The 23,638-nt window shown below is 50.5% G+C and overlaps 10 protein-coding genes across 10 annotated transcripts; 4 read left to right on the top strand and 6 right to left on the bottom strand.

Moving 5' to 3' along the window:
* Positions 1–134: 134 nt before the first annotated feature.
* AA0111_g11688 (hypothetical protein) lies at positions 135–1,722 on the bottom strand (the record flags this gene model as incomplete). The annotated part of the gene is made up of 5 exons (XM_028645581.1): positions 135–486; positions 546–965; positions 1,013–1,341; positions 1,396–1,417; positions 1,466–1,722. 5 exons carry the CDS (start codon positions 1,720–1,722, stop codon positions 135–137), a joined length of 1,380 nt encoding a protein of 459 aa, XP_028500720.1.
* A 2,251-nt stretch (positions 1,723–3,973) lies between these two features.
* Positions 3,974–4,294, top strand: AA0111_g11687 (hypothetical protein; the record flags this gene model as incomplete). Its single annotated transcript, XM_028645580.1, has 1 exon — positions 3,974–4,294. One exon carries the CDS (start codon positions 3,974–3,976, stop codon positions 4,292–4,294), a length of 321 nt encoding a protein of 106 aa, XP_028500712.1.
* A 1,383-nt stretch (positions 4,295–5,677) lies between these two features.
* Positions 5,678–7,381, bottom strand: AA0111_g11686 (hypothetical protein; the record flags this gene model as incomplete). Its single annotated transcript, XM_028645579.1, has 1 exon — positions 5,678–7,381. One exon carries the CDS (start codon positions 7,379–7,381, stop codon positions 5,678–5,680), a length of 1,704 nt encoding a protein of 567 aa, XP_028500713.1.
* Positions 7,382–7,804: 423 nt separating this feature from the next.
* AA0111_g11685 (hypothetical protein) lies at positions 7,805–8,815 on the bottom strand (the record flags this gene model as incomplete). Its single annotated transcript, XM_028645578.1, has 1 exon — positions 7,805–8,815. The coding sequence occupies one exon, from the start codon at positions 8,813–8,815 to the stop codon at positions 7,805–7,807; it is 1,011 nt and encodes a 336-aa protein (XP_028500714.1).
* Positions 8,816–9,680: 865 nt separating this feature from the next.
* AA0111_g11684 (hypothetical protein) lies at positions 9,681–10,671 on the top strand (the record flags this gene model as incomplete). The annotated part of the gene is made up of 4 exons (XM_028645577.1): positions 9,681–9,722; positions 9,775–10,043; positions 10,106–10,422; positions 10,481–10,671. The coding sequence occupies 4 exons, from the start codon at positions 9,681–9,683 to the stop codon at positions 10,669–10,671; spliced, it is 819 nt and encodes a 272-aa protein (XP_028500715.1).
* A 910-nt stretch (positions 10,672–11,581) lies between these two features.
* Positions 11,582–13,455, top strand: AA0111_g11683 (Enhancer of polycomb-like protein 1; the record flags this gene model as incomplete). The annotated part of the gene is made up of 3 exons (XM_028645576.1): positions 11,582–11,743; positions 11,818–12,621; positions 12,676–13,455. The coding sequence occupies 3 exons, from the start codon at positions 11,582–11,584 to the stop codon at positions 13,453–13,455; spliced, it is 1,746 nt and encodes a 581-aa protein (XP_028500716.1).
* Positions 13,456–13,890: 435 nt separating this feature from the next.
* AA0111_g11682 (hypothetical protein) lies at positions 13,891–15,430 on the bottom strand (the record flags this gene model as incomplete). The annotated part of the gene is made up of 2 exons (XM_028645575.1): positions 13,891–15,203; positions 15,310–15,430. The coding sequence occupies 2 exons, from the start codon at positions 15,428–15,430 to the stop codon at positions 13,891–13,893; spliced, it is 1,434 nt and encodes a 477-aa protein (XP_028500717.1).
* A 737-nt stretch (positions 15,431–16,167) lies between these two features.
* Positions 16,168–17,278, top strand: AA0111_g11681 (tRNA N6-adenosine threonylcarbamoyltransferase; the record flags this gene model as incomplete). The annotated part of the gene is made up of 2 exons (XM_028645574.1): positions 16,168–16,519; positions 16,569–17,278. 2 exons carry the CDS (start codon positions 16,168–16,170, stop codon positions 17,276–17,278), a joined length of 1,062 nt encoding a protein of 353 aa, XP_028500718.1.
* Positions 17,279–18,027: 749 nt separating this feature from the next.
* Positions 18,028–18,651, bottom strand: AA0111_g11680 (hypothetical protein; the record flags this gene model as incomplete). The annotated part of the gene is made up of 1 exon (XM_028645573.1): positions 18,028–18,651. One exon carries the CDS (start codon positions 18,649–18,651, stop codon positions 18,028–18,030), a length of 624 nt encoding a protein of 207 aa, XP_028500745.1.
* Positions 18,652–20,418: 1,767 nt separating this feature from the next.
* Positions 20,419–21,893, bottom strand: AA0111_g11679 (hypothetical protein; the record flags this gene model as incomplete). Its single annotated transcript, XM_028645571.1, has 2 exons — positions 20,419–21,413; positions 21,470–21,893. The coding sequence occupies 2 exons, from the start codon at positions 21,891–21,893 to the stop codon at positions 20,419–20,421; spliced, it is 1,419 nt and encodes a 472-aa protein (XP_028500721.1).
* Between the last annotated feature and the right edge of the window lie 1,745 nt (positions 21,894–23,638).

Below are 23,638 nucleotides of genomic sequence, written 5' to 3'. Positions count from 1 at the left end.
TTACTGTGCTGTGGCCGTCATCGTCACGAGGTGAAAACTAGCTTTCTCAAATGAGTGAACTTTCATAGCGAGAAACCGGAACACAGACTGCTGCGCAACCCTACTACTTGATCTTCCTTAAATTCAGCGTGCAACTAAGCATTGAACTTGTTCCCGATGACTGCCAGCATGGAGCAGCCACCGGAGACAAGAGTCGGCTTAATCTCGTACCAGCCGTCTGTCTCCACCAGGTCCGAATCGTGCGTGGTGGTCTCCTCTGTGCTGCCACCACCGCCGCCAACCGTGAAACCGAGAATAGAGATTCCACCGGAGCCGCCCTTGACTTCCTTAACGGCACTTTCGAAGGCATTCTTGATGGAGCCGGTGAACTTGACCCTGAGCTTGACACGGGATGCGCAGAAAAGCTGGGTCGGCTGAACAGCGTCCTTGGCAAGATCGACCTCGCCGATGGTGTTCGGATATGTGTGGCGGAATTGCTTAACATTCCTGTCGTTCGAGTTAGTATCGATGCTATTGACTGAGAGGCATGTTCTGGATCAGCTTACCAAGCGCCGGGGTAAATGCTGAACAGGCCGCATCGCTGCGCGCTGAGCTGGATCTCGAAGGAGCCTGTCTCGTCGACGACCTTTGAGTCCTTCCAGTCTTTGCTCCCACCGCCACCGATGCGGATCCAGCCGAAATTGAAGCCACCAGTGCCCTCTTCGTGGCCTACTTTTGTCCAGTCGGAGTGCTTCGTATCTTCAGACTTGATAGTCCATTTGTACTCGGGATCGGCATCAATTCGAACACGGAGCCACTCGTCCATGGTGGCTTTGAAGGTAGGATCAGTCGCATACGAAGGGACGAAGTATCCTGGCTGTTCAACCATAGGCGGAAGTGAGCCGATAGTACCGTCCCTCACGGCATCAATATACTTTCGGTAGTCGTTCGTAGAGATCTGGGTGTCTGTAACCTTCATATTGAGACTGACATACATATTAGCATTGGAGAACATGTGGCACATCTCACTCACCCAGTCACTGGCAGAGTGCGGTTGTCAGCCTGAATGAACAAGTTTTGCTGGTTCGTGAGCTTAGCGGCACCAGGACCAAAGATCTGTGAGTTGATCTGGGTAACGTGTTGTGCACGAGCATCTCTCTCCGACTTGGCAGTGAACAGCAATGGCGCATTCGACGTAGCCCAAGTTTGGAGATCGACACCGGCACCTTTGCCGGAGAAGTCATCCTTTGTCCATTCATTGGTGGCATCGGTTCTCGCGGCCGCATAAGCTTTCAAAGCCTTGGCCGCCGCTTCGTTGGCTTCCTTCAATTGTTGTTCAAGTCCCTGGTCAACATTTTCTTGCTATTATTCGGATGTCAGAGGGGGAAATGACGAATCAGACGATTTGTGTCTTACCAATTTGACGGCAGCGATATATCTATACGCCATTAGCCCGGTTATGGGTTCAATGACGCTACAAACTCACCTCTGAAGGTTATCAAAGTAGCTTCCTTGTGTGCCAGGGTTGTAAACTGGACTTGAGCTGGAGATCAAAGCATCGCAAAGCTGGCTCAAGGTAAAGTTCATGTTGGCATCCGGAACGAAGCTTCCAGCCGCGGGGCCCTTGTTGACCGCCGAAGCAATGTAGTAGACGGAGTTCGGATCGGGCTTGCCACTTTTGCCCGCCCAGTTCTTGATACCCTCGGCATACTTGCACCAGATGTCGTCGCTGAGAGTGCTCATGGCGCCGCTAGGTTATAACTGTATAGATGAGTGGTAGATTGATGTTGCAAAGGAGAATGAATGGATGGATGAGCAAGAAATTGTTGAGGGGAATTGATTGCGTTTTATACATTCGACCCACGCAACCTTCAAGGCATATAGGACAACAATTCTTCAGCACGTTTGCAGAGTGGTCTCACCAGGATGCCTTACACGATACGATCGCTGTCGACGACGTCTAGATCCTTCACAACGAACCGAATATCATTCCGACGGACTGATGCAACCTGCAAGATGCTAGAATCAATACATGCTCAGCTCTTCATGCATCCATCGAAGTCTCGACCAGAACGAAATGGAGCTCTTCAGCCCCAATTCTCAAACGAGAGCTTCGGACGACGAGGATGAGATGACAGCCGACCATTCATGTCCCAGAGAAGAAGATGAGCTGAAAAAGCCATCGTTTAAGGCTCCGCCAGTCCAAAGTAAGTGCTCGAGCTGATTGATAGTATGAGGGTGCGGGCTACAGCATTTGGGGTAATGGACATTTGAACGGGCGAAGATGAGCCAATCCCTACGTGTAAGGGCTGGCGATACCTGTCAGCTCGCTACACACGAATGTTTAATGGCTTCTGTATGATGAGTTCCACATTGGTGTTGCATGCGCGAGTAGCGATCAATCGAGGTGGGTAATCTGTCGAGTCGTCCAGATTGCTGCACCCTTTCCCATGATTGGCATCGTACATGCATTCGAGCGATGTGGGTCCGAAAAGGGTATTCAGTAGCCTCCATAGGCTATCCCACACTACCTCGTTCTTTCCTTGACGAAGCTGTGGGACTGAATCCACAATCGCGTACGGAGTATTGGAAGAAGCATCGTCCTAGCTCATGCTATGCACGGGAACGCTTATACCGGAGTCTCTGTTTGACCGCAGGCCTGTGTCATACTCTATACAGGTAGAAGCGCCTTACTCCAGACCAGAAACGAGTTGCTTAGAGTGCAAGTCTGGCTGAGCTGAACGGGCTGGGGTAACCGAACCGCGCCAAGCTGAACCTGGCTGAGCTGAACGGGCCGGGCGGGGTAAACTTGTGGCCGCCATGTGGGACGACGCACGCTCAGCCGCTTCCCGCAGAAGTCGCTCGAACTCCTGTTGGTCTCTTCGTATCCTCCAATGGAATATGCGTCACCTCTTCTACCATCGAAGGCAGGAAGCTTTCACCCCCGCGCTAAGCTCCTGTTAGTCTCTTCGTAACGCTCAAAAAGAACCTGCATTAAACCTTGTATTTGTGAATGCAGGCAGCTCTCAGCTCCAGAGGCGTTCTCGAATCGCCAAGCGAACCACGGCTCGCTCGCAGTAGTCCATGTTCATAGCTGTATGTGCATCCTGCACAGCTCGAGATCCTTTTGGAGGCCGCGCTGGTACTCTTGCATTGCGAAGGATCTGTCAATGGAGCTTGTTTACATCCAATTGGACAGCAGTGACAGCAGTCACTGCATCAACAGCGGTTTCTACAACGTTCGAAGACCGAGCTCATACTTTTTCGGGCAAGCTGAAGTCCGATACTGGTGGCCTCTACGCAATTCTTTCTTCTATCTATGCCTCGAGAAGGACCGGAAACGTGCGCATAGCTAAGGGATCTAGATTTGAAGCCATGACCATGTATCCGTTAGCCTCTGCACGCAAAGCAATGCAGAGGGACCATTGCGTCCTGCATCAAGCTTCGCGCTATCACACTTGTTCGGAATGCTATCAGATTCTTCGCTCCTCATTGCTTCCATCTACAACGTCATACTATAGGCTAACTATAGCATCGTCGTTTAAACTAAACTCCAGTTAATTTATCCTAGACTGAAGTCACAGCTACGTGCAACAGTTCTGATGAATTAAAGGCATTGACCTCATTTATCGATATAGAATCTAGAGACAATGCTCCGAATAATCCTCCCACTTACACGGAAAAGCCTGGCATCATTTTGGACCTTCAGAAAGAGTTTCCGGAATACCATAGACGACGCATGACCGTCTATGTCTGCCAGGCATCCTATGGCGACACACTGGCCCTCGAGATCGACCACAATCCGCCCAAACCGGGCATCACCTATCGCGATGATGAAGTCAAGGTGGGAATATCCTCTCAAATGTGTCTATTTAGACGAATATCTAATGTCTAGAGACGTAGAGCAAAACTCGCCGTGTGATCCTAATTGACGGAGGCCCCGTGGCGAACCAGGCCAGTGGAAAGAACTCATCCCGACACCCTAAACGCCAGTATGGCACCTCACTTCGAATCCCTCCACAAATCTGGGCACCCCGTCCTCCTAGCAAACGTCTACGACGGCATCACCGCTCGTAAAATCAGTTCCCTTACCACATGTCACGCCCTAACAACAAGCTCCTACTCCGTCGCCGAAGCAGCCGGCCTCACCGACGACGAGATGGACATGGAAACGAACCTCTCCGCCGCCAAGATCATATCCAAGATCGCTAATGAGCTGAACAAGCCGCTGACCGTTGATTTTCAGGACGGGTATGGAGGAGGGGATCAGGAGACCTGTGGGATTGGGTGTTGCCGGGTGCAATCTGGAGGATAAGGACAATGCTTCCAGGAAGATGATGACGGTGGGGGAAGGGGCTGAAAGGGTGGGGAGAGCCGTGAGAGCGGCTAGGGAGGCGGGAAGCGCGGATTTCGTTGTGAATGCTCCAGTGGATATCCTTACTGTTGGAGGGGATATCGAAGAGGCGGTTGAGCGGGGGAAGGCGTATCTCGCTCCCGGGGTGTCTAATGTCTTTGTTTGGGGAGGGAGTCGAGGGGGAAAGGTTGCTGGAGGTGGCTTGAAAAGGGATGAGGTAGTGAAATTGGTTGAGGCGTTTGAGGGAAGATCGAATGTCATGGTGAGGCTTGGGGAGCTCTGCGACGATATCACATTGCAAGATTCAGGGTGTAAGAATAAGAACAGAAATCGATTCATTTGTGAAGGGTGTGTGACAAAGCCCGAGCAAGCGCTGCTATGTGTTATCTCGGGCTCGAAGAGACTTTACATAGGTACAGGAACGCGCATGGCCAAGGTCTTGCATATCCGATGGCGAGGTAATTCAGCCCCAGTTTCTGTGAGGGTTGGAGGCCAAAACTTCGCGAAGTTCTTCTGAAACAACCGCGAACGCGACCGTACTCTTGACTGTCATCGTCTCCATATTGCGGCGTTGTCGCGGCTCAACGATGGCGAGTACTATGCTCGCTTGCTGCCAGCTACGCCCCGGAACGATGCAGATGCGCATCACACGAGTGTCAGCGAACATTTGAATGAGCCTAACGCTTACATTGTAAAACATCTAGATACAAAGAATGGATTGTCGTCGCCGCCGTTCTCACTGATGAGCGAGTATGGTCGTATCACTGAGAGCGGAGAAAATCCCATGCCGCATGGAAACTTAGTCTGAAGGTTTCGGCCGCGGTATGAGGTCGTGAACTAGAGAGAGAAAAGAGAAAGCATATTCTAAGATGATATGCGAAATGCAAGTTATAGATAATGGATCTCTCAATACATGCCTATACTTTTGCTTTACAGCGATGATCAAGACATGCGACCCAATTCGTCCAGTATCTGCCCTGGGTGGCATCTGTGGATAGCATACTTCGATGCAGCCTTTGTCATGTTTTCTGTGTTCTTATCAAGGGTACTTTAGATTGCGTTCGTGTGGGTATCACTAGAACGAATATACCATTCATCTCAGTTTCCAGTACGCAAACCGACATAGACCGCAGCTTAAAAGTGCTGAACGAATTGTACGTCAACACAAAGTAAGATAGGCAACGCTGAATCTTATCAAATTTGGATGCTCGGTGGTCAGGATTTCTGGAGGCACAACTGGTGCCTGATTTTGAGCCTACGATCGCCAGCCTACAATAGCGAAGTAGGCACGCGGCCCGGATTATCATACCCATCATCGTAGGTCCTATGGCCGTGATCATGACATTAAAAAGCTTTAATGAACATCCAGTGAGGGAGATCGTCGGCATACATGTACTTCAGTTCCCAATGCTCAACCAAATCTTCACCATGCTTCTCGCGTCCAATTTGCTGGAAAAGGCTGTGCAGCTGCGCGTCAGGATGCCAATCACCCACCATCCAAGCCAAAGCACGTGTCGCTGTATAACCTTGCTCTCTTTGGCTTGTCGGATCATGCTTTGCCATGTTAACACCAATATCTTCATCGGAATATTGTATACCCCATGTGAGATTTTTTCTTTCGATTCCGTCATCATATCCCTCGGTCGGATCCCACAACAACGGCGACCGGATAATGGCTCTCTTTAAGGAAGGCATCTGTACTGCGGCCCTGGCGAAACCTTCCAGCAGCGGTCTGAGTCGTTGTTCATCTGGTGTGATGCGGAATTCATTGCTATGACCATTAGGCAAATCTACAAGAACAGATTGATCGTGTAATCGCCCCTCCATCTCAGCGTCGAGATCATTCGCTTCGAAAGGCGGGTAGGAGGCAGCAGTAATTGCATAACCCACAGCGTCGCGACCCTGACCTCTAGGTCCATGAAAGTACCACGATCCGTCAGGCCGTGATGGATGAAACATGACCTCTAGAATTTCCAGGTTAGGCCATGCCGGCTGTGAAGAATCGTCAATATGAAATAAGCTTTCGTCGATGATGGCCCGTATGCGGAGCTGCCGAACGTTGTTGGTTAAGAGACGAAGACTGGAGCTGAATGGGTCGTACAGCGCTGGTCTGACTAGGTCAGGTAGCATCCTATCCTGTACAGTATCCAGTGTGCGATATAGTGGGTGGACAAAGTCTAGGTTCGCCCGTCGGAGTGAAGCTGGGAGCTGAGCTTCATGTCTGGTAACGGCGCTTGCAAAATCATGTCTTGCATCACGACGTGGACCGTCCCAATCGTGTTGAAAATGACGATTGGGTTCTTCGTCACCACCCTGGTGGCAAAAGGGCGGGTGCCATTCGAACCCTCCGGTCTTGCAGCCCATGTACTCAAGGTTTGGGAGTCTCGATGCTAGTTTGACCATGATACCCAGATCCAGCTTCAATTCATGTCCCTCCCAACTGCTATAGTCTGGTGGGTAATCATGAGAGTCATGACAGATGTCCGTAACTTCCTTGCATATATTGTAGATCTCTAGAGAACGAACGGAATACACCAGAGGCATTTCGGTATTGAGTAGTTGAACTCGCCAGCTGCTATACTGGCGATGCGGACAAGTGATGCTGTTGTCATGGAGCAGTCTCGTAGGGCCGTGCACCAGTAGTCGATATCGTCCTGGGGCATGATGTCCAGCATTTTCCTCGACGGTTCTAAGGGTTTTATAGATAATCTGCACCTGACATGTGAATTGTTCATTCTTCTCTCTTATTTCATCCGCACTTTCGCGACATTCGATTTCTTCATCCTCCTCGCCGGCTGGGGGGGTCCAGACTAGTGGAGGAAGATTGGGTCGAAAGATCACTTCCCGTAGATATAGTAGACGGTGCCCTGAGAAAATCTTAACAAACCTGTCGGCATTGCGCTTGTTTAGGGTGTATTCCGTAAATGCGCCAGAGTACCTTTCTGCGCTGTAGCGAAACTTCGTTGTGAGAGTGAGAAGGTTCTTGAGATCCTCCGTGGGTACATAACTAGTAATCTTCTCGATGAGTTCCTGCGGTAGTTGATCCATAACTCGCTGGTTAGCCTAATGGATCGACCGGTATTGATGTGCTTGGCACTTTCTAGAAGGTACAGATTTGACGAGAGATCAATGGTGACTGTGTGTCCAATGTGTGTCCAACATGTGTCCAATGCGTGTCTGATTCGTTGAGCGACGACCTGTGTAGTTGAGAAGAGTGCTGGAATTGTAGCGAGCGCTCACTCGACTTTTGTTGATCTGGGCGGCGTTGCGGCGTGGGCCTTGGAATCTATTAATGTGTACTAGCCCTATAAATGGAAACAACATCACTCGGAACGTTCCGACGCGTTCCGAGCGTTGACAGGAAGAAAGACAACGCCAAGAAGTCTTAGATACCTTCTTCCCAGTCATCACCCGTTGTGACAACCGATTGCTGATATCGCGCTGGCATAACTGACTAACATCCTTTGCAGACTACAAGCCGCCGGTTCTATCCCTCCAGTTCTCTAGTGAATCCCCACTGAAGGTCATCTCCAGCATCGCCATGCCAAACTCATCAACGTCAGCTGGTTTCGCATAGTGAAAAAGCCTCGCACACTCGAAGCGCTGCAAGAATGCCACGTTCTTCTCCAAACACTGTCTTTCCCACTCCGCAGCGCTCGAAGCATTCCAAAGACCACTTCGGTTAGTGTACATGATGCCACCAGGACAGGTTCCCCAGCGCTGCTGGAGGACCGAGAAGACGGGCGATAGACTGACGGTCACGAGCCAGGTGCGACGGATACTTTCTGACAGTATCCACGAGTACCACTGTTGCTGCAGGTAAGTAGACAGCTTGGGTAGGCAGTTGGCGAGATGAGCGATGCTATCTTGTTCAGTCGACAATGCGGTTCTGGCAGTGGAGAAGAGTTTTCCAGCCCAGCTATCCTGTATCGCCATATGCCCTTCAGCGACATGACGGGCGCGGACGTCACCATCGAAGAGACCGATCATCTGGTAGACTAAAAGGGCATGAAGACGTGTCAATTGCTCCCATAGATCATCATCAAGACCTGCAACATCGACCCACTTCTCTGCAGTAGTTTGATCCAAAATGGCTCCATTCTCCCGTAACAAGTCGTTCGATCGATCTTCCACTATGCGGAGGACGATTTCTGTATTCGCAGGTGTCCGATACACATAACTAGCTAGGGTGGCATACGCGACTTGTACGCATGCTGGAAAGTTCACACCGTACAAGCAGGAGTGTACAAAGGGATTGCTACCAGTTGTGACCCAGCTTTTGAACCAAGACTGCAGTACCGTCACGTACTTCTTCATGGCTGCTGTGCCGATTGGTACATCGTCTGAATTTGTCGATCTGCGGGATATCGTCCACGTCTCCGGTGCAAGAAACCAATCGGTCTTCATTGCGCTGGGGATTCGGAGCTGAGACTCCGGTGCGTCGATGTCACTGCCAAGGGATGGTAATCCCACGTCCCACATGAGATTATCGATGGTGTAGGGGCTCGCATTGACATGCAACGTACTGACTTGGCTTTCGGCGAACGACGTATCCTCTCCTCTCAGCACTGGCACATCCGATAACAAGTGTCGATATGAAGAAACTGTCTGCTTCTTTGATGGCGGATAGATGCACGACTTGCGCTTGTCCGCGCATCGAGCGCAAGCTGGGATCTGGCGACCGCATTTCCGCTTTGCTCTTGCGCAGGCAGTGCAAGCGTTTGACTCGGATCGCAACGACATTACCAAGGTATGGCTGCCCAGTAACTTTCTTGCAGGTTTATTAGGTCTATTCTGTCTTGTGCGGAAGTCGAGGTAGAGTAAGCGCACATTTGTCATCCGCTGAGCTCATGCTCATTGGACAGACGGCCGCAAGGCGGGAGACTAGTCCGCAATGCGGCATCCTGTAAAACAAGGTTACCGATCATCAATGACGCGTATCGCATTGACTGAAGGACTAACTTACGGAAGGGATATGTATGTAACTGCAGTCAGCTTCAAGCTGCCTCACATTCGCCGAGAACCGCTCTTTGTAAGCCGCCAAAATGCCTACTGCTTCGCGACAAAGACACCACGCAAAGCCGAAGTTCTTTGCGCTGACATATCAGCGACGCAGGATTCATTACATATCTCCCATGCCGCAACATGAACCCGCAGCGGTCAGAGTCTTACCTACCTGTATTGCGGCGGACAAGTATTTGTGCGCGGGATAGCTCCAAGAAGTCCGCAAACGTGCAGTGTAGCGGATGAATCTTTCCGTTTATAAAGATGACAAGGTGAACACAATGTCTGCACCCCATCTCAACCTCTTTGAACCACAAGATATCCCAGAGACCTCAATCGCAATATGTCAGTCTACGTAGTCACCGGTGTGTCCAAGGGAATTGGAGTAAGTATACCCTGTATGGTGACATACTTGCGTTTTGCTAAGTTCGGTCCAGTTTGAACTCCTCAAGCAAATTTCACAAGACCCGGAGAATCTCGTTGTCGGTCTGGTTCGCGACCAGGCGTCTACCAAGAAGAAAGTGATCGCAGAAATAGGCGAGCGTCCAAATATCCATATCCTCAGTGGAGACCTCACCAGCCACGCTAGCCTACAGCAAGCCGCTGCAGAGACCACCGAGATCGTCGGTGAACGCGGTGTCGATTATCTCATTGGAAACGGAACATTTCCGTCTCTCTTCGATGCTTTCGACCCTATCGGCGCGTTGTAAGCTTACATCTGTTTCCGTCTCATCAGTTCGCCCATGTCTAACGTCGGTCATTCGATAGGGGCGACAAAGTTGAGGAACTAGAACAAGTCTCCTCAAAGCTGTTCATGACCAACGTTGTCGGCAACATCCATCTCTTCAACCTCTTCCTGCCTCTTGTCATCAGAGGTAAGGTGAAGAAGGTCATCGCCATCTCCAGCGGCCATGCAGATCTCGACTTCATCAACAATCTTGAAGTCGAGAACAGTTCCTTGTACGCCGCATCCAAGGCGGCCCTGAATGCAATTGTCGCCAAGTTCAACGCGCAGTATAAGAAAGACGGCGTTCTGTTCATGAGCATGAGCCCAGGCGTGGTAGAAGTAGGCCATTTTGACGATCGTTCGTAGACCGGTGAATCTAGGTGATTTCTAGTACTCATGCTGACACTGATTCGCAGTCACCCCCGACCAGATGCAAGGTCTGATGAACTTCATGGGCAAGATCTCAATCTACGCCCCTGATTTCAAAGGCGCGACGCCTGTTGAGGATGCTATTCCGATTATCAGGTCGACATGGGAGAAGGCCAGCATTGAGGATGGATATGGTGGTGCGTTTGTCTCCCACCACGGAACCAAGCAGTGGCTTTAGACCAGAATACTTGTACATCATGAATGCGAGCAGGACTTGTTCACATCCCTGCTGAGCCTAGATAGTAGTGAAGAGGGTTGATCACAATCGCTGAATATTCGGAGCAAATATACTTTGGCCTAGCTGAGCATTACGTGCTTTTTCGTCATTACAAGCCGTTGACACCTAGCGACGTCCAAAGCACGTTGGAGAACGCTGAGGCATCTTTTCCCGAAGCTTAGATACCAAGGCATTGAATGTACGGAACAAAAAGGCATACTTCTCTTGAGATATGATTCGATGACAATCCTGCTGGTAATGCTGGTGTTGTGATCAGAGTTACGACGGTAGTCATTCCTGGAAAGCCATGGACACCATGCCAAGCCACGCTAACTCCATCGGGATGCCATTCACACGGTACCATGGAACGCAACCCACGATATATGCAAACACGTAGGGTTGCAGCAGATTTTTGCAGCTCTGCTCGCGGTCAGTGAATGCGAACATGCAGCGTGGCCTGTAGATAGACCGTGATGAACGTAAGACGATCGCGCAGGTCCCACCTATTCCCGGCGATCGCCCATTTGATTGGTCCATTTCGCTTGCAACTTCCTTGCCTCTCAACCCGCCCAAACGCATCCGCTTGTTCACGCTCGACATCGCCGCTCACCGAAACCTTTTCCATCGCCAAACAGCACCCCACGACCTCTTTTCATCACTTTCGACGCGATAAATCGCATGCCGAGGCCAGTGCGACACTTTTGACACCCATATCAGCAGTATTGAGGCGCGTTGGTGGTCGGATTAGCGCTTCTGGGAGCGTGACTCCTCTTCGCTGGGCCGCCCCCAGGCGCCAGATTTGCACCACGCCCCATACGCAGCCCAAACGACCCAAACATTTGTCACGTGCGCTTCGCTGCGACAACAAACAATGACGGCTCGCGCAACTGGGCAGCGCTTTAGGCAGCGCAAGCTCTCGACCAAACAGAATTTACCTGTCGTCCGCGAGAGTGAGGTTGAGCAGCTTGCTGATGACGATGCGTCGCGCCATATTCCCAAGGTTGAGACCGGTGTTGAGAAGGGCGAGGAGATTGTAAGTCGCGCTAGTCCGCTTTTGGCTTTCACTTCCCCTGCCCTGCACAATACACATACTTACATCATTTCTAGGAACACCATCTACAGGCCGTCATCTCCGCCGCCCAGGCAGCTGCGCAAGGCGCAACTGGTGGGAAGATTGCACAACTCTACATTCCGACTCCGGATGCTGTCGCCAGCACACTGCAATATGAAGATGTCTATCCAAAACGGTTTACACAACCTGCCACTTACATACGGTTCTCGTCAACCGTGGAGGATACGTCCGGCTGCCCGTATTGCATGAACAGTGATGATCTCGCCTTTCTCAAGTCTTACAACCAGAAAAAGGGCAAGAACAACAATTGCTCAGAAGACGAGTTCGAAGAGGTTATGAACTTTTTCGAAGAAACCACAGCAATCAAGCAGCCGTATGCCGCGGTCGACAACTCGTCTGCTCTTGCCTATGAGGAACTTGAAGCCGAGTTCGATGAGACAATCAGCGAGTCGGCGCGGCGGTTCGCCAAAGACATTTATCCACATTGGAAGAATCAACGATTACTAAAGGGCAACCGCCCGTTGATGCCCTCACTGAAATTCGAGACGAATCTCGAAACCGATGATGCTGACCCGTATGTTTGCTTCCGACGTCGTGAGGTCCGACAGGTCCGCAAGACGCGTGGTCGCGACGCGCAAGTAACGGAGAAGCTCAAGAAGCTGAGGAAGGAACTGGAGGAGGCTCGTTTGCTGATGTCGCAAGTCAAGCGACGAGAGGCAGTCATCAGAGAACAGCTTGCCACAGACAAGCTGATTTTCGAACAACGCCATGCCGTCAAGGAGCTCAAGCGCAGACTCAGTATCAAGGGTGATGATGACGAACTACTCATCACTCAGAAGGTATGTCGCAATGAACTCACCAGAAGTTTTGTCCAGATGACTAACTCGTTCCAGCCTGCTCCTAAGCCAAAGAGAACTGCCGATGTTGAAAGACAACGTCAGACTCTACCAGGCATGAAGCCTACCAACACACGTCCAGACGGGCGTCTTGTTGATGGTGATATAGTGTACCTCGAAGAGCAGCAAGCCAAGCGCACCGAGGCCATCGATAGCTTCATCGAAGACAACCTGGTTAAGCACCAAAAGTGGAATGTGGGCTGGGTCGACGCAACATGGCGGCCCATCACGCCACCTTTGGAGCCGCCGGCTGCGAAGTCGGACTTCCGTACAGTCTTTACGGAGAGTCAGCTTCCCACGCCTCCTGCGTCCGTGTCTGATGGTGAAGGTGCTGATGCAACAGCAGTGGTGCCGTCGAGTAAGCAGACAGACCCACGGAGAAGTGCGCGCATACGTTTTGCCACTCCTCCAGATGACGTTCCATTCCATGATCAATCTCGCTTCCGTCGTAGAATTGGTCGAGGCGGGCGTATGATGATCGATCGCCGAGGCGTGAAGCGTCAGAAGACCGAGAGGGTAGACGACCGCTTGGCCGATCGATGGCGCTTCTCTGGCGACAGCAGTGAAGATGAGGAGACATATCCCGTCGACTGGACAGACAATCTGCACATCAGGTATCGCATCATGATTGAGCGCCAGGGCGAGAAGGCTGCGGTTCAGCAGCCTCCACCAAATCCGAATCGCCGGTCCATTGAAAACCACAATCGATCTGCATCCGGCCATCTTCTTCCTCCTACACCCACAACTGCCGCAGCTGGAGGTTCTTCCGGGAGATAAATTCCCGCAGTTTACAATCTCTTCTTCTTTTAGCGCTTTACTTATCGACAAGTTATACCCTTTGTTTTCTATTGGCTCGGTGGGCTGGCTCCAAAGATCTACCAAAGTTATGTACAGTAGCCTTTTAAATTCAGGGAGGAGGAGGCAATGCTGGATGGTTGGTGGGTGGGTGAAGGGAGGTGCGAAGGTTACCTAGACATAACAAGTCAGCAAGTCGATACTTGGATATACATATTTAGACGCCTGGTGAAGTGCCGCAAGGACTTTGGCTGGCGACAAAAAAAATAAGAAACTTACGCATAATTGTTTTACGACCTCTTTTCTCGCTCTTATGTTTCGCATTTTCGGGTGGAGGCCAGATGCTGGTGACCGTTCTGTCAAACCACCATATGTGATGCGGTTCACGACAGGGTTTGATGCATGCAGTGATTTTCATCACGCTCTGTGCTTCTTCCCCGTACCGCCCATCTCCACATCTCCTTCTTCGTCAACAACCCTCTGCCTCTTCGCCATCGCCGCACCACCATCTCTTGCAATCTTCTCTGCCAACGCGTCTTTCGTGTTCGTCAAGAGCTGTTTCTCACCTATCCGCACGGCCTTTGCCATAGCAAATCTTCGCTGCTTAGGCGACGTCGTCCCGGCAGGCGGAACCTCGCCAAATGTCTGCAAGTCCTGTTCCAGCGTTGTAGCGTACTGCGCGATGCGAGCCTGGATGATTTGCAGTAGCAGCTCCGCTCCTTGGCTGGTCATCTTCTCTGGTTTAGGCAGTCTGCCTTTGCTAGCAAGGCGCTCGAACTCTTCGGCAGGAAGAAGCATACTTTCGACCAAAACGACGAGTTCGGGAGAGAGACTTTCTTGAAGCGTAAAGGGCGTGCTGGCGGCGATGTCGTAGCCTGTATCGATGACCTCTTGTTCGTCCAGGTACTCTAACCTGTCTGCGTGCCAGACACCCTCCTTAGTTAAGATATCAGTGACGAGCTCGGCGGGAATCTCAACAACGTCGTATTGTGCGTAGTTGTCGGTGACGTAGCCGTATCTCCTTAGTAAATCGCTTCGGGGCAGCGAACCATAATCGTTGAAAATCTCGTCGCCTGCAGTAATTGGGCTGAGCGCCTTCATCTCTAGACAGTCTTTCTCGTAGAACAGGCGCGCGTTGCACCTGTCGGCGTCGGCATTAAGCATGTCAGCTAGCGGAACCATGCCTTTAGGTAGTGCAGCGTCTTCTTCCTCCTCAGCAAAACCCTCATCGTCCACATCCTTGCTAGGTGTCGCTGGTTCGACATCAAATGCGTAAGCCATGATTAGGCTACCCATTTTGTGCATCAATTCCAGGTTCTGCGGGCTGCGCATCTCCTTCGCTTTGTCCTTGGCTCTCTCATCCCCACTAAATATTATCTCCGCAAACTCTTCTATCACGGGTAGTAATTGCTCCGTGAAGACTTCATCTGCGCCTTCCTTTCCGATTTTGTTCACCACGGCGCTAGCTTGGAGCTCGGCGAGTTCGTCGTCGGACCAGAACATCAGGGTGTTGAAGTCGGCGGGTAGGACGGCAAAGTAAGGCGCCCAGTTCGAGGCGCTGCCATTGTGATACTCATAGAGCATGACGAGGATGAGGGATAGCCAGGGGCCGAGAAGCGCAAATGTTGAAGCGGGGATTTCGGTACTCAGGATGCTGTTTTCGACACTGAGGATGGAGGCGCGGGGTATGCGGAAGAGGAGTTCATGTTCGGCGATATTTTGGGTTGCAACTGTTTGAATTAGCTTTACGGTTTATCGCATGTCGCAAAAGTTTGTAGCGACGTAGAGTGAGTCTGTGGTGTCGGGGTGTGGTACTGGAGTGGAGTAGCTACTTACCAACGCCTCGTCCAGCATCCTTGGTTCTCAGATCCTCCAAGTTGATCTTTGGACTGATTTCCGCTCCAGATTGCTTAAGCCATGTCAGAAAGTTCTGACTGGCGCTGTCGAAGTCTGCCATGCGCAGAGATCCTGGTGCAATGTGGGATGTTTTGAAGAGTTGGAGGATTGGATATTTGGTGGATATTATTTAGCGGCTCCAACGGGGAACCGAGGCTGCTTGGTCCGAGCGGAGTACGAATTGCTGTGGCTGGGATACGCAAGTTTTGCGACGCTCCGCAATAATTGTATTTTAAAGACTTTATGGAGTAAGCAAAATTCGCAAGACGTGGATTTGTTGAAGTGATTGTAAAGATGAGTGAAGTAATTAGTGGACTTTGTTGCGGTAGTGATCAGACCCTGCAGCACATGACTAATGGCGGTGACGTCTGCTCGTGAACTTTTTGAACGTCGGTTTGCTCGCTGCATGCGCACTGCATGCGCACAAATGTATGCGGCATGATGGGTGCGGGCAAAGAGACCATCGCGTAGATTCCCAAGTGTATAAGAGAACCTGGTCTTATATTCCTTTTGCTGGATCCTTGCGCCTTCGCGAGCTGACGGCCCTGTTCGCTGTATCTTGCCCATTGATCAAACAACATCTGCGATTGTGAAGTATCGTGTCGTCAATGCTCTGAATCTATAAGGGACGAGGCAATTGGAAAAATGCGGCTTGCTTGACAGAGCAACTGGTCATTGTTGCTTGCCGAGCGGTGGCTTCAGCCCTACCATGCATGTCATCCCTTATCGATAGCTTTTTCCAACGACACCCCGCCTCGACGCGTCAAACACCAGCACCAAACCGCGACTGCCGCCACGATGATTGCCATAGGATTAGAAGGAAGCGCCAACAAGATAGGTGTGGGCGTCATCTCTCATCCAGGTCCAAACAAACCTCCCATCATCCTTGCGAACCTGCGACACACATATGTTTCCCCGCCCGGCGAAGGCTTCCTGCCCAAAGACACAGCAATACATCACCGAGCATGGGTTGTGAGGCTAATCAAGCAAGCTGTGCGACAATCAGGAGTCAAGATTGAGGATATTGATTGTATATGCTACACCAAAGGCCCAGGCATGGGTGCACCGCTACAAAGCGTTGCGCTTGCAGCTAGAACAATCAGTCTACTATGGGGGAAGCCCATGGTGGGAGTGAACCACTGCGTCGGCCGTCAGTCATTGCGATTCCACGGTCAAAATTACTGGCTAATATATGCTAGATATCGAGATGGGTCGCTCGATAACGCGCGCCGATAACCCCGTCGTCCTTTACGTATCTGGCGGCAACACCCAAGTCATCGCTTACTCTGCCCAACGGTATCGTATCTTCGGCGAGACCTTAGATATCGCCATAGGAAACTGTATCGATCGATTCGCTCGCACACTGATGATCCCCAACGACCCATTTCCTGGTTACAATGTTGAACAGTTAGCCAAGAAGGGGAAGAACCTGGTCGATTTACCATATGGAGTCAAAGGCATGGATGCGAGTTTCTCGGGTATCTTGGCTGCAGCGGACTTGCTGGCACGTGGGTTAGACGAGTCATTACCGGACGCAAAACGGCTAAAGACTGAAGACGGAGAGCTGGTCACACGAGCGGACATGTGCTTCTCTCTCCAGGAAACCATTTTCGCCATGCTGGTTGAGATAACAGAGCGCGCTATGGCACATGTTGGGTCGCAGCAAGTATTGGTCGTGGGTGGTGTGGGCTCGAATATGCGACTACAGCAAATGATGGGCATGATGGCAAGAGACAGAGGTGGAAATGTGTTTGCGACAGACGAGATGTTTTGTATCGACAACGGCATTATGATTGCACATGCGGGGTTGCTGGAATACAGTACTGGAGTGAAGACGGAGTTGACAGATACGACATGTACACAGCGCTTCAGGACCGACGAGGTGTATGTTGGGTGGAGGACCGACTGAGGTACGCTTTTTTCTTAATACGATACCCCGTTCGATCCCATGATCTCGATTTCGTTGTGCACGCGGAAACCAGTGGATTGCATGTTCGGAATAGGATTCCAGCGCGGCCCATTGCGATGTGCGGAGTGCCTGTGGCGTCATACCCTTTTCGTGAGAGGCATATGTACGGTTGAAGAACATGAAGACTAGGCCAAGGCGCATCCTTTTCGCCAAGGTACATATGTATACTCTTGGTGCGAAGATGGCTGCACTTCCAGTAACCTTAGGCACAAGGAAGCCAGTATCGTGGCGCTTAGAACGAACTGTCCACTACGGACTGTGGCTGCAACGTAAGGCGTGACACCAAGAAGATCTCCAATAATGGCTCATATCCGGCACCAACTTGAACATCAAACCAGCGAAAGCTTTTAATCATTGCTTTCGACCTGTCCGGCATATTCAATAGATGGTCCCAGGTAGCTGGCGTGAGACAGATCTGAGACCGTGTAAAACAAGCTTTCGGAACCATGTCATAGAAGAAAGTCTCGATAGTGGATCAAAAGGTTTAGTGCTATGTGTAGTTTATTCTACTACGTAAGTGCTAGTAAATAATAGGTGATAAGCGATTTGACCTTTTTGCTCGCACGCAAGAAGATGATGAGAAGCATGTCACAAAAGTCCTGTTGAAGGAAATACTACCCTTCTTAGGTCTGAATGATCAAGCATTTCACACCATCGTCTCCAAAGTGGACTTGGACTATCGATGCCGCTCACAGCTCGATTGCAACGACCTTCCCTCCCTCAACGATCGACCCATTCACCGGCGCAGAGATTCCTCCATTGGTAGTAACATAAAGGACATTGCGAGCGCCCTCTGTTCTCCCAAATGCAGCTGATGTCGCGCCCGCTACATCTGTAGAATTAAGGTTGCCAGCAAAAACTGCCTTACTACCATCCAATTGAACACGCGTAACAACATTTTCAGTCATTTCAGCGACATATACCGTACCATCCTGATCGACAGCAAAATCATCACCCAAAACGCCTTGAGCAATGACTTCGTACGGCCCTGCGGCTTGCCCAGTGGCTCGATCCACGCGAACACGGCATATAAGCTGAAGGGGGCTGTTGTTGTAGTACACGTAGTCCTTCCAGACGCGCACGCCATTGATACCGATCAGGCGGTTCAAAGTCTCCCTCGGTGCCATTGTGTCGTCCTGTAAAGCAATCTCGTAGGTCAAGCTCTTTGTGTCTACGCGCCAAATGAGACCGAGTTCCGAGTCAGCGACAAGAATTATTCCAGCATTTGCGTCGAGAGTAGTCACGCCGTTGAGGAGGCGTGAGGGTGCTATGTTCACGACTTCGGAGACGCGATTGGAAAGGTCCTCGTTCATGTCGAGGCGCCAGATGCTATTTCCACCTACTACCATGAAGACGTCTGGTTCTGTCTCGGTGATTCCGCTAGTATGATCGGCAATAATAGTATCGAAGCGGTGGACCAGTTCGGTGGCATTTGATGCAGGCGGTTGGAAAGGGTCGACTTCTCAGATCTCAGGCGGAGTTATCATAGTGATGAGGATTTTGCCATTCGGGCGTATAGCCAGGTTTTCGATCCATGTTCCGACGGCAAATTGAGCCACGTTGACAGGTGAGTGCGAGGTTGTTTGGGATACGGATCTAGAATCGGATCTGAGGCTTGATGGTAGCGCGAAAACGACGGAGCCAACAAGACTGGCAAGGAGAAATTTCAGGGTAGGCATTTTGTATGAAGTTATTGTGTGGCGATTACAGTGAAGCAAGAGGTGAAGGTATTGTATATGATAAGAGTGTTGCGATCTTATGAAAATATAAAGGAAGAAACGTATCGGTCAAGGACATAGGTACCACCTGAGCAGACAGTACCGGACGAAATTGTCTGTGCCATCTCTTACGTCTGTTCATTTCCATGCGGATGTCTACGGCAATACTGTTCAGGTTCGTTTACTCCGTGCTCTGGAGAGATGCAAATCCATACTAAGCAACTAGCGTTGTGATCTTGGTGATTTCCAGAAGCTCTTGACGCCGGGGCCGCCGGGTCCCGTGAGAACCGCCGTTCCTTTCCACAATGAGGCTCTTACGGCCGTACAATGATTTTCAAAATGTTGCTGTAGTATCTCAGGAACAAATCAGAGTATGAATCTTGCACAATGATTAGAAAGTAGGGTGATTACATTGAAGAATGATTAGCAATGGGTTTAATGTTACTAACACCCATTTCAAGCTTTGTGATCGAACGGTAAGCTGAAACTATACCCTTGACATGTTCACATTCGCACAGTTACAGATCCATACTCAAACGTTTGGATTGAAGAAGCCGTGGCTATAAGTTCCTCTCATCGCGACGCTGCCGGGCTCAAGTCATATCTGAAACCCCAATTGCTTCCCTGCTCTCACGCCACTTAATCCGCGCCTCATCAACTGCCCGTATACCGAAGATGGCGACGAAGGAGATTTCCCCGGACTTTCCCTTCAAGGAGAAGACTACCAAAACCCTTAATTCATTCATGGCGTACATCAATACGCGCAATGCCAACACATCGGCAAACATTGTCGTGTTCATGCACGAAAATCCAACATCGTCCTACCAATGAACCCGTCTGATCGTGAACCCATATGGTGGTTTCCCAACGAGATTCCGCTTGAAGGACGTTCGCCAGAGGTAGGCATGTTGCTTTGGCAACTTTGGGGTTGATTGAAGGCTGGCAGCAATCAAGTTCCAAAACTGATGTTTTGGATAGACCAAGGTATGCTGATACCACCGTACCAAGTCAAGGAATACTCTGAATGGATGGGCGTTACGAAAGTCATTGGGTTTGGGTTATCTGGTTATTTCCCGCAGGACGAGTACACTGATCGTATCGGTGAAGAGACTAGAAAATTCGTTGATGATATCTTAACTAGTAAAACAGTTTGGAACGATACCAGAATACACTAATACTCCACCTTTCATCAAACCAAACTTCCATAACAAGAAAACATAATTCATAAAAAACTTCAATTCCACTTCCCTTCCCTAAACAAACAACTTCCCAACTACAATCCACTTACAACCCCAAGCTCCAAACCGCCATCGCAATATCCCCAGCAGTACTTCTACCTATAACCCACCATAAGCCTCTTCTTCAACGCATAAAAGAGCCAAAGTTCAAAAACGTACTGCCACTCGGTTTCTGCGTACTGGATCTCGGCGTAACAGGCCTTGCCTTGTTCCCCATTTCCTCACTCGCCTGGATAGTAACGGGTTTGAAAGACATGGGCTGGTATGGCGTAGGCTGGTATCCTTGTCCTTGAGGTTGCGACGGCTGTTGCGACTGGGATTGAGGTGGCAAATGCGAGTACGATTGCGACGACTGTGGCTGCCAAGGTGTGGGAGACCACGAAGGAGTGTTGGATGAAGTATGCGTGGAAGAAAATGTGGTAGGAGGCTCCCTCGTATACAACCCGGTCGGCTGCTGTTTCGCCGCCGAGTACGTGAACAAAGGCTCACTGCGTTTCCTCTGGATGTTCCTGCGTCTCGACTCCTGAGCGCTCGCTTCCAACTTGTCGGCAATCTTGCCTGTCTTGGCCGTATCCATGGTGAACCAGCCCGCATCCAGGATCTGCTGGGCTGTGGGCCGATCTGTAGGGACAGGGTTGAGGACCCAGCTCAGGAACTTAATTTCCTTCTCCGGCACACCCTTGGCTTTTAGTTGTTCCCAGTGTTGTCCTTCGTGATGTGAGCGGTCCTGGTAAGGAAGTCGACACCCATCATAGTAATCCAAGGCGCCCAGTCCGAAATCATGTGCTATAGCTCGTTCAACTGAACGTTCTTTCTGGCCTTGGCCTGAGTTTCCCTGTAGGAGTTCGTCGTAGATACCATATTTGTTGAATGAAGCTTGCGCTTCGAGGAGCTGGCAGTAGATCACGCCCCAGGACCAGATATCAGCTGGTTGGTTGATTTCGTTGCGGAAGTACACTTCGGGCGCGCGGTATACGATGGGTTGAACGAGGCCTTTTGCTGGCTCCATGACGATTCCTAAGTCACCGAGTTTGGCGGTGATGCGGTCGTCGCCGATCTCTGCGTTGGCGCTTGGTTCGTTTTCGAAGCCGCTGAGGAGGATGTTCTGCATTTTGAGGTCTTGTCCGTGTTAGCTGTGTTGGCTCATTTGAAGTGAGTACTGCATGTAAACGTACCTGCATACACCAGACCTCGCTCGTGTACGTCTCGCAGGCCCAACAATGCCGAGCGCATGATACCCTTGAGTTCCACGTCACTGAACTGGCGCTTCCTTCGCGCATCCCAGAGGGTAGATTGAAGAATCTCGAGCACGATTCGTGGCGGGCCACCCCTGGTGGGTGGGATACGGTCTACTTGTTGTCTGATTGTTGGGATGCCCTTGAGAAGCTCGTGCATGATCATCTCATGTTGAAACTTTGGCCATCCATATCCGACGTCATCGTCGCCGGGCTGTTTTACGATGAAGATCTTCTCTTGGGAAGCCGCGTCGACAGCGACCCATACGTTGGCTTGGCCGAGGGGTTTGACAAGAAGGTATCGAAATCCGTGTTCTCCAACGAGCTCGGCGCCCTCGCGCATTTGAAGGGTTGTTCCGACCATTGTAAGGGTTGGTGATGCTCAGTCGGTCGGGGTTCCGAATGTGTGATGTAGAGAGTGTAATTTGGTTGTAGGCGTGGCAGGTGATCAAGTCGCGTCCATGGAAGGTGATGTGAGGAGAGACGAAGAGACGTCAGGTACAAGATCAGGATATGAGAAAGAAGTGGATCTGAGAAACGGGTACCGGCTGTCAACTTCTAAACTTAGAGTGAAGAGGCAAAGTTCCAACATTGCGTAGCTCCAAAGTTGAATGGCTGCTTGTTTGCGCAGGTGCTGAACGATGACGGAAGGCTTGCAACGGTTACGGAAGTGGCGGGCTGGCGTCATTGGCCCGAGAGCAGGTCGACGCAGCAACATGATGATCTCGCGCTGTCGATGGTCAATAAACTTCATGCACTGTTGCGCATCATCCAGGAACATGTTACCAACAGCGAGGTCCTCGCGACTTTGATGTGTTGTCGCAAAGGGTTAAGCCGGTGACCAGGGAGGATGTAGCGAGGCGGGAGTGCCGGCTGATCCCGGCCACACTCCTGTAACGCGTATTGCCCACCCTGCCAAGACTCCATCATATCCGGAACGTGTCTTTGTTCTTTCAATTCCGATGGAGTTTTATCAGGTCAGAATCTAAAGTCTGCCCAATATGTAGATGCACTCCAGTCAATCAATAGCAATGTTGCTGAGCCTCTTTAAAGACGCGTCTCATATTGTGATGATTGTCCAATCGGAACGCTATACTACAATGTCGTATGAGAGGTCGCTGCGAAGGATGATACATATCCAGATTCAAAAACACTTCAACGATTTTCGCACAAGACTATGCCATTTCAATCACTGACCGGGTATTTAACGCAAGGCTCCAGCCATGAGATTCCTCAGGTTCAAGTGCGAGCAGACTACTACCTGCTTTACACGTCTCGAGACGTCCATCTCCTCCTCACAAGCCGCTATTTTCGACACACAATACAGCCATCTTTCTGACATAAGACTGCCACCAGTCTTACATGAGACATCTACCGTATACCCCTCCGCCTCCCCTGCGCCTTCCCCACCTCTTACCCACGTATCAGCCAATCGCGGATAGGCTCGTATAACGCGTATTGCCCTACCCGCCTGTTCGCATATTTTTTTCACTCCCTGGTAAGGGGTTGAAAGTAGGATTGAATCCACAATCTACGCTTCCCGATAAGCTACCTAGTTAAGAAAAACATCGCGCGATATGAAATAGAGAACCAGATGCTAAGATAAGTGTATCCATGTTGAGAGTCAATGTATTCCATAATCTCCATATCACTAATCGCGGAAGCTCAATGTAGCCGTCTCCAATAATGCAGGTACGTTTCATATTAACATAAGCAGTAAAGCTTCTTCTACATATCTACATGCAACAGTATCTCCAACAAAACCGAGCTCTTCGGTCTTTTCTGAACTGTGCCGGTCCCGGTCCGGTCCTTCTATGATGATACCTCAGGGATCTTTTCCTCGACAACCAAAATCCCACAACAGCGGTCCAGCCTCTTCCAATGTGTGTGTACCAACAGCGCCATTGCCCCGCCCATGTATTTCTCGGACTTTTCCCCCCACAAAAGCAGTTAAAACAAGCTAGGAAGGCATTCTACCCTCGATCAAATAATATGGATAGAAGCGAAGAAAGAAAAAAGATGATAAGCGTAGAATAAGAAAGCCAAAGTGCGAGGCGGTCGCGATTCGACTGAAACTCCGGTGAAATGCAAGACACGTGATACGGACAT

This window comes from Alternaria arborescens (assembly GCF_004154835.1).
Source record: "Alternaria arborescens strain FERA 675 chromosome Unknown contig_55, whole genome shotgun sequence".
Classification (NCBI taxonomy): Eukaryota; Fungi; Ascomycota; class Dothideomycetes; order Pleosporales; family Pleosporaceae; genus Alternaria; species Alternaria arborescens.
Note: the sequence above shows the minus strand (reverse complement) of the source record. Positions and strands in the feature narration are given on the sequence as shown.